Below are 9555 nucleotides of genomic sequence, written 5' to 3'. Positions count from 1 at the left end.
TTCCAACTCTGCACAGTTTCATGGTCCAGGGTATACCAATGCAATGTTCCTAGCCACGATTTGTGTGTCGCGAATACACAAACCGAGTTCATGTGTCTAGAAACAGCGAAAAAGCACTTGATTCCGATTAGAATTTCCGTGATATCAAAACCGGGTCGTTAGAGTGTTTTGCCGACACTCAAACCACTGCTGCTTTTTTGCTGCCTGTGAAAATGACACGGCCTAATACTGAAAAATAAAATTGAGTGACACTTTTTATGAATGTTCCTCCCTTTATTTGATATTACTAATTTTTGGCATGCTTTAATGATTAAGTGGTTTTTTCTCCTTTGTATGATTACTGTAAAAATATTTCAAGTGCCTGATCTTACATTTTTATTCAATAATTAGTGGGAATTTTAATTTAAAATTGGAGTTTTGAATTTAGATTCGATATTGCTTTAATTTAATTTTTACGGTAAAATTAATCGTGTCCAGAATAAATTACAGTAAATTGGACGATAAATATTGTGAACCATGTCCTGACTTAGATTATGCCTGAAGCTAATTATCTCTTTCCTTGTGCATTACTGTCTCTATCAATAGTCTCTTTACAATACTTCCTATGTACTTCATTTGTGTCACTCGGGTTAACTATAGAATGGGACAGAACATTATTTGTAAATATGCAAATTTACTGATTGCATTATAAAGCTTCATGCTTGATAATATTATTTGTGCTCATTATAATGTATTTTGTGTTCATTTAGAAAACGGTCAATGAGATTTATTTTAATAATTTCATTTACGGACGAATCCATATTTCAATTTACATCATACAATTCAACTGTGGGTGATGCACATATGAAATTAAAAGATCCTTCAGTTACATTATTTAATTCTATTCTAAAGGAGAGCTATTTAGAGAATATATAAATTATATTCAATGTTCCTCATTAAGATTTTACTGTCTAGAATTTAAGCACGCAACATGTTGCTGAAGAACATTTAATTGAATTTGATTTTACCCCTTTTAACAAGTCAAACTGATTTTTAAGTGCAAGGCTTGCAGACATTGAAAACTTGTTGTGTTATCATTGATTGCTTCCATTAAGACAAAGATAGGAAAAATACATCGTGATGTTAATTGATAAGCCCAAGCTGCATAAATGAAGAATGATGAAGGAAGCCTTAAAAGCTTCGTGGCGGAACCTTCTTTATTTGTGTCGCTCGGAAAGACATTTGCAGTTGCTGTGAATTACTTGAAGGACACAAAAAATGGTAAACGAAAGGAAAAAAAAAGCTTACGGAATAACATGCAATAATCAATTAAGGCACAGATTAAATTAAATTTTAAGCGCTTTTTTTGCGCCTTTTATTTATTCTAAATATACAGAACATTTTTAATGCAGAAAAGTTTTAGATTCCAAAGACGTTTGGACAATTAGGATATATACAATTTTAATTGCTTCTTTGAGTAATTGATAGAAAAATTAAATTAGCTAAATAATTACAGATTAGTATAAAAAATGAAGCTTAGTTTCTTTTAAAGCATATAAAATTCACAAACGGATTAAAAATTAAAAATTGATCAAAAATTAAAATCATAGAAATGTTAAACAAGTTTGGGGTCGTTCACATAATACGTAAAGTGAAAAATCTATTTTTTAACACCCCTTAGCAACCAAATCTTCGAACGACCCCTTAAAAATTCTTTTTAAAGACTTAATAGCAAAAAAATTAAAAAAAAATCTTGGAAACTGATTTCATCACAACCAAAAATTCTGCCTACTTTACTAATAAAAACTTGAAATAATAACTTAAATAATCATGAGTGTCATAAATGAAGAGGACTCCGCAACGCTTTTAAGACTCCGCTAAACCTCATGTATTAACACCAAATAGAAGCCGTTTCTGTTTGGCGTTCATATGGATGCCAAAAACCAGACGGCTCCATTTGTTATTAATAAAAGAGGCTTAGCTGATCCATAGAAGCTCCGTGACTTAACCTTCTTTATTTGTGTCGCTCGGGAATCCAAATTCATTTCCTCAAAATCATAATTAATCAATTTCTAATTTTCTAAAACTTCCAACATTTTCTGATGAGTTCTTAAAACCAGGCACTTTGTTCCAATCAATTACGCGAGCTTTAATTTCTTCTAATTTTGGACGTACATTTTTGAAATATTTTTCAAAATATTCCTTATGTTCTGCTTCGGAATGTACTCCTCCATACTCTTTTGGTAATAATGTTGGATCAAAATAGTTTTTCAAATCGTCCATGTCTCTAGCAATTGTAATGCGTTTCTTTAGCTTATCATTTAATCTTGAGCGTGCTGCTTCCAATAAAAATAATGCAAATGGTGGTAGATTGACAACGTAAAGTTTCTTATGTCGTCCAACAGAACTTTTTTTAATGCAATCAGCAAAGTCAATAATATCAGTGACTGAGAACATGCTGGTTTGTTTCATTGTCATTCCTTCGTGATCAATAATCGTTGCTGTACCAGCAATTTGTGTTTCTTCTTGTTCCAATAATGCTGTTGATACTACAGCTGATAGTCTGAAGACAAAAAGTAAAAAGACAATTAATAACTAAATAACAAATAACATGACATGCCAATTTTCAAAATCATTTTCAGTCATATGCTTGACGCATGAATTGATGTTATTAAATGTTTGCAAAATGCATGCGTATTGCCAATAACAATCAACATATTTATGAAATTATTCATCAGTCATTGTTTATTCTTTACATAAAAATATCCAATGCATAATGATGACCATCACTTTTGTTTATTCCACGAAAGATGAATCCATTCAATAAAAACATTATGATTCAGCAGTTAGCAAAAATGCTAAGTAATAATGACAAAAAGTATTTGTAACGTATGTTAATTAAGTTGTAAAATCTTTTTATAATACAGATGGAATATTTAATATTTTCAAAAATCTATTAGAGCACATTGCGTAAATTTTTGACAGCAAAATAAAGGCTGATTCTCAAATGATAGAAAACTGAATTTTTAGACTGGAATCCTTGGGGGTCGTTCACTTATTACGTCACAGAATATGTAATATGGTAAGGCATGATTCGGTATGGTATGGTATAGTTTCGCGACTGGTATAGTACAGTGGTAGACCTTGTATGGAAAAGTGGTATGCCTGAACCGTACCAATGGCGAGAAATTGGCATCACATTCACATCCTTCGCCCACCCTTGAACGTAATTAGTGAACGGCTCCCTTTCAAAATTGCAATTTAATTTTTCTCACCTGATTGCATCAGCAGATGTAAATCGATCTGGATCAAGTCTACTTAACTGGATGAAAATTATTTTTCTACCTTCCTCATCACGGTCTCGCAATGGATAGATGTATCCATTTTGGTATAAGTCCATCATTTTATCAAAATCTTTATCTTGTATGTCGAACCATTTTGCATATTTTTTCTGAGCAAGGTTGTAGTTTTCAAATGACTGAAAAGCCAAATCCATCGAGTATTTTTTTGTGCGTAAAAATTGAAGAAGGAAAGTGTCATCTGGAAGTTACAAAATATAAGGTTTAAAACATTTTAAAAGCTCAAGAACTTGCTTACCTTGTCTTATTTCTTTAATATATGGATGCTTTCTAATCCATTCGCGAAAGTGTTCTAAAGCCTGTTTCTTTCTACTTTCGTCTTCTCGTAATTCCTTTCTAGCTTTTAATATGAATTTTTCATCCATGCTGGTTAAATATTTTAATCCACGCTAATCAATAAAATATGAAGGCAAAAAAACGTGATCAATTAGTAAGGAACAGACCTGAGATATCTACGCATTTTAAATTTTATCAATGTTGATGCTCATAAATGTTTTAAACTTGTTTATTAAATTGCGTTGCTTATTTAGTTTGGACTTCCGGTTGTATTCTTTATGCTTATTAAAATTAAATAATCCAAATTAAGTAATCGAAGGAAGCCCACAGATACCTAATTGAATGTATCTTTAATTGAAGGAACTAATTATCTATTAAGTGTATAATTGAAATAAATTATGAAGAACCTTCTTAAAACCGTAAGTCACATGAAGGATGTTAAAGTTGTCGAAAATCCGGCTTTATGCAAGCTAAATCTTAAATTCCAAACAGACTGCTTTTAGATACCGTAGTGATATTTCTGTGTCATAAAAGCATGTTCTTTGCCTGCTAATGAAATCTATCCTCAAGTCAGAGTCAAGTCTGACTGGCGCCAGGTGCTTTCCGGGAAGTGCTTGACCTAAGTCAATTATTATTTCTTTTTCTTTACTAATTCATACGTCACTTTCTGGAATCGGGAGTTCCAGTTGAATAAATTTTAAATATTTTATTCCATATCCATTCTATTCGCTTAATATATGCATCTTTGAATTGAAGGTCAACATCTTCGTAATAAAAACAAAGTGATTCAAAAAGCACACGCTGATTAAGGATTCCGATTTTTAGAGATGATTAAAAAAACATAAATTTAATATAAATTTGCATATTTAAAAACAATAATGTGTATAGCACAAAAATATGCTGTTATGTAAAATTCAGACAATTTTTTGGACTAATAAGACTGGAAAAATTTAATTTTTTAAATGAAAATCTTCTGATCTCGAGCGAGCTAATAGTATTTGGGAGCTTTATGGCCGGCAAACGATGGTAGCCTAGATTTTGCAAAGCCTTTAAAACTCCATTGCGAAGTCTTCTTCATTTGTGTCGTTGAAAATTTAACTTCAACCTTAAGCTCCCTAAACATAATTTCAACATTTTCTGAATAAAATTTCACGAGAAAGTTTTACGTCACCAAATATATTTCCGCATCATTTCTAAAATGTAAATTTTTTCTCGATTAATGCAAATTTCCTCTACATATTTGCTGATCGTCTTGCATTTTTGTCTGTTTTTTGCTCTGTTAGCTTATCTAATGTGATTTCTTTTTGTTTTTTGAGTATTTCATAATCTAAATTTTTTAACCAAAAGTTATAATTTTTAGCATTTTGCTAATTATTATTCAGTCTTAATACGCATTTGTCGATTTGATAGACAATAGTAATAAATATGACAATGAATCATCTTCACAATATGAATCATACAAGGAAATTACTTTCGATTTTCCTAAATTTCAATTAATTTTTAAGCACTATTTGATGAATATTTGTCCAGTGGTGGATAACCTTTTATTTTTACGGCACACCTTGGTGGAAATCCTCGACAGAAGCCGTATATCGCAAACGTTTCATGATATTATTAAAAATATTTGGTGATACACTAATGAGCCGTGACCCACAGGTTGCCCACGTCTGATCTTTTGAATTACTGCAGATTTAAGAGACTGCAAAAAGATCATTAAACTTGTATTTTTCCTTTATTTAATTCACCACAGTACTTTAGTAAATAAGATAATATTTCCGCAATTGAAGCACTAATGATCAACAGTTTATTAAGTCTCAAGTTTCTGTAAATGATGCTTGTGGACTTACATTTTGAATTATCAATATAAGTATGAACGGGTTATAAAAAACTATAAAATATTCCGATTACAATTTTTGCGACTTGTCTTTTACACAGCTGATCACAGACTAGCTATGAAATATAAAATGATTAGAAGAGGTATGGTTTTTGAAGAAGAGCAACAAACGGTAAGCTCACGTGGGAACACTAAAAGCAGACGTTCCAAAAACTTGTTTTGCTTGAAGGCTTTTTGCACTGTAGCCATAGCGTGCCGATAATGAATTCTTTACATTTTACATCTATTTTACATTTGTTCTAACAGAACTAGATTTCCGTTCAAACATCGAAAGTGTTTGACATAATGTGATAATGGTGAAATACCAGACTTCTTCGGTTTCGTGACTTAAATATATTTTTAATCCATGAGATGATGGCGCATGCACAAAAAATGACATTTTAAGATTTGTAATAACAAAAAAGCTATTAGATGATGCAAAATAGTCGCCTAACTTTCTCTTTCCGAACAGGATTGAAAACAGTTTTAAAATAGATTTTTGCTTTTTCATTTTAAAATCACGACTGCATTTATAGATGGTGTTGTTCTTGACTTGCTATCGTTTTAGTGCTCAAGAAACTGATCATGTCATTTGAAAAATATAAAATATTTTTGTGATCTTGAGCATGCTCACCTGGTGCTCACCTCAAAACGCGTTATGCAAAATGGCATTTTAAATATTATCATGTATGTAATTCCTACATATTTGAGCATTTGGTTTGATGAGCACATTTGAATTCAAGTTTCTGAAATGATGTAAACATTTAATTTTAACAATCTGGGTTGAAGGTTGATTTTATTTTGCGACCTGAGCACAACTCTCTAATGTGGTTTAAACCTTAACATTGAATCTCAAGTTTCAGCGTGCTCATTGCTCTTTGCTCAAGAGCACATCTGAGCACAACGAGGAAATGATTTATATTATACCTGAGTGATGCGCAAACTTTTTTCACAGCACATCCTTGGTGAGTGGAAATGTAGAAAATTATCCACCTGGTTGTAAAAAACACAACATTTAAGGATACATTAATGGTTAAGGCTTGTATAGCAACGAAGAACTAACTTTGAGACAAACAGGATTTATTACAAATACATTTTCTAATACTACTAATATTATAGAACATCCTCTCTACTTCCTAAGGAAATTAATTAATTTTTTTTAAATTTTGTATTCCTGGGGCCATGGAGTCTTGAACTCAGTCTTTGCACTGGGAATCCTTAATGGTAAGCCTCGACGGATGCCGTATGTATTTTACATATTTGATTTGGTATAATCTTGAATTAATTTCCATGAAAATTCAAGGGTTAAGGTTGATTTTATTTTGGAAGCAAATGATTCATGCTCTTTAAAATTTCCAATGCGCAAAAAGCACACCTTGGTGGTAAGCAGGGTTGTGCCGCAGCACATAGGTTAATGGTAAGCGCGCCACTGTACTAAACTCTTTCCATAAAAATTTAATTATTTTTCGTATTTGAAATTTGACCTAACAACAGTAAGATAAATATGAAGAAGCATGCATATATGGTTCAGTTATCCATAAATTTCATTGTAAACAGTTTTCGCGAAATCTCTATTTTAAGTTATATCCACACGGATTTTTCCACTTTTTATTATAAATTTGCATTTCCAAAAATCGAGTTTCTCAAAACTGACCTTGGCTATAAGAAGTAATCAAGAAGATCTTCAGTTTTTAAACTCTTAACGGAATATGTTAATCATTTAAAATAATATTGACTAAAAATGCAGATCCACGCGAACGTGCAAAACCAGAAATATAATAATATACTCATTGCAAGACTAAGCTTCGTTAGACAATTTAATATTCCAAATTATTGTTAAGTACTTTGGCATTCAAGTCACATCTTAGTTCTCTTTTCAGTATGTTTGTCAAATTATTGTAAATAGAAAAAGTCAAACAATAGCTGTTGTATATTGTTAAAAAACATAATGTGCTAAATCCTTTCTTGTTTAATTGATTTTAATGGTGATAATTAGCTTTTATCATCATCCATTCCAACATAACTATGATGACAATATTACATGTGAATCTCATTACATTTTAAAGGAAAAAAAAATTATATCACTAATGACTACATACTTCATACTCACAAATTAATATGCTACAATCAAATTGCTGTTGATGTACTGTAATAGCCGATCGTTATGTAAAGCTTATTAAATACAGTCACTCAAAATTCCCGCTTACGTTTTGTGTCGAAATGTTTTGTACTTTTTTATTCAACACGTGATGTTTATTCCTTTCTTAATTTTTTAATCGTCAACCACGTGAAGAGAAGATCAAGAGTAAATGTAACTCCACCTATGCTGGATCAACACTTACGTGCAACTGCAATGAAAGCGTTGGATTGAAGGAACGGAACTATAGAAAAAAAAACTGAAGAAAGTTTCAAGGTTGCGACATACAAAATGATTCGATCGGTAAATGAGCACGAATATGTGCAATAAACCTATAAAAAAGTTAGTGCTCCAAGAAAACATGAGATTCTCTCTTAAAAATTTAATCTTATCTCAGGACGGAATAAAGAGAGAACAATATTATCGAGAGAGAAATTATCTCATTTAGTAAATGCACATTCAAGACACATATTCGAAAAAATATGCACCGTTATGGATTTTAGTGAAATTAATTATACACTTAAACAGCGATTTCCTTTTGATGGTCGTTCACTTGTTCATAAGGGACCGTTCACTTATTACGTAACGCAAAAAAATCGTCGAACTGATTCGATTTTTGCAGGGCAGAGAGTCCTTACACTCTAAAGACCCGGGCTCGATCCCAAAGAGAATCAAATCGGATTCGGATGCTTTTTCATTCTAGTCATGCCAACTCGATTTGTGTATTTCCAACACGCTAGGTCTCAATACATTGGCATACCCTTGATCATGCAACTGTGGAGAGTTGGAGATTTTTGTTGTATACTGTTGCTTTATTTGTTTTTTGCTTGATATGTTTCTTTCCATTATTTTTAGAATAGGGAGAATACCACGAGAAGATGTGCACTTGACATTCGGTCAGCTATGTAGTCAGACATCGGTTGCTCCAATTCCCAATATGTATTTTGGTCATTAAGTCTAGTTTAAATTGCTGCAAAACATCAAAGAAATCTCATGAGCTTGAATTTTGTAACAAAATCTCGAAAACTGTCAGTAATAAAAATCGAATTAGTAAATTTCATTAAAATATTTATTCAACATCATATCAATATGATGATTGAAATACAGAAAAAAAATCTGCGTGTGTATAAAAAAGTTAATTATTTTTTAAACAATAAAAATGATGATTTTTCGCAACCATCTGAAAAGAAAATAAATGAAATTAAAATTGAATTAAAACAATGGAAAATTTATTTTTAAAGTCTTTTGTTTATTTAAATGTCTCATGCTTTATTTTTCAAGAAGTAAGCATCACTGGTAGAAGTCTTTAACGAAATACTAGCTAAGTTTTTGATTGAACTTGGTAATAGTTTTTTAATTTATTTTTTTGTATGATTTAAATTTGCGAAAAAACATTTTTTTTATATTTTCAACAAAACTTTATTGGATTTGAACATTTTCATATAATTCATCAATAAAAACATGTCAATTGGACCCGAAATAAATTATTCTGCTTAATTAAATCTTAGTCTGTACAGTATTGATCGCAAGTGTTGTCATTCTTCATTTATACAATGCAAAACTCAACACCTTACAAATGAAATATGGGGAGAAAATTTCATTAAATTAATTCCAGCATTGCATTCTCCTTTTATTTTTATTTCTGTGTTATATAGGACGGTTTAATGGATGAAAACATATGCTCAAAATTAGATTACCCTGTGTTTATCAATATCATTTATTTTTTATAGTTTGCGGTCATAAATATTTTTTTATTGTAGATCAGTGGTGGAAAACTTGTGTTCCGTGGCACATCTTGGTAAGCCTCGACCGAAACCTAATACGGAATAGGGTTCATGACAGTTCTAATGTGCCGCGGCACACAGGTTGCCCACCACTATCATAGATCAACCGTAAGATGAATCGACAATGAAGCGTTATTGGAAAATGGA

General features: G+C 31.4%; 1 protein-coding gene across 2 annotated transcripts; it reads right to left on the bottom strand.

Moving 5' to 3' along the window:
- Nucleotides 1–1325: 1325 nt before the first annotated feature.
- LOC139090828 (retinaldehyde-binding protein 1-like) lies at nt 1326–7829 on the bottom strand. 2 transcript variants are annotated; one of them, XM_070640662.1, is made up of 4 exons: nt 7598–7829; nt 3577–3727; nt 3255–3519; nt 1326–2542 (listed from the first exon to the last, which is right to left on the bottom strand). In XM_070640662.1, the coding sequence occupies exons 2-4, from the start codon at nt 3701–3703 to the stop codon at nt 2041–2043; spliced, it is 894 nt and encodes a 297-aa protein (XP_070496763.1). In that variant the 5' UTR covers nt 3704–3727; nt 7598–7829; the 3' UTR covers nt 1326–2040. The 2 variants fall into 2 exon arrangements, with proteins under 2 accessions (XP_070496763.1, XP_070496762.1); XM_070640661.1 differs by lacking the exon at nt 7598–7829 and adding an exon at nt 5462–5552.
- Between the last annotated feature and the right edge of the window lie 1726 nt (nt 7830–9555).

The sequence above is a fragment of the Chironomus tepperi genome, unplaced genomic scaffold (assembly GCF_022539635.2).
Source record: "Chironomus tepperi strain 1889 unplaced genomic scaffold, CSIRO-AGI_Ctep_v1 contig_219, whole genome shotgun sequence".
Lineage (NCBI taxonomy): Eukaryota > Metazoa > Arthropoda > Insecta > Diptera > Chironomidae > Chironomus > Chironomus tepperi.
Note: the sequence above shows the minus strand (reverse complement) of the source record. Positions and strands in the feature narration are given on the sequence as shown.

Excerpts from the sequence above, each read along its gene's own strand:
- LOC139090828 (XM_070640662.1), bottom strand. The coding sequence starts at position 3,703 with ATGGATGAAAAATTCATATTAAAAGCTAGAAAGGAATTACGAGAAGAC. Across the intron at positions 3,520-3,576 it reads TATTAAAGAAATAAGACAAG|ATGACACTTTCCTTCTTCAA; the intron begins GTAAGCAAGTTC and ends TGTAACTTCCAG. Across the intron at positions 2,543-3,254 it reads ACATCTGCTGATGCAATCAG|ACTATCAGCTGTAGTATCAA; the intron begins GTGAGAAAAATT and ends TTTTGTCTTCAG.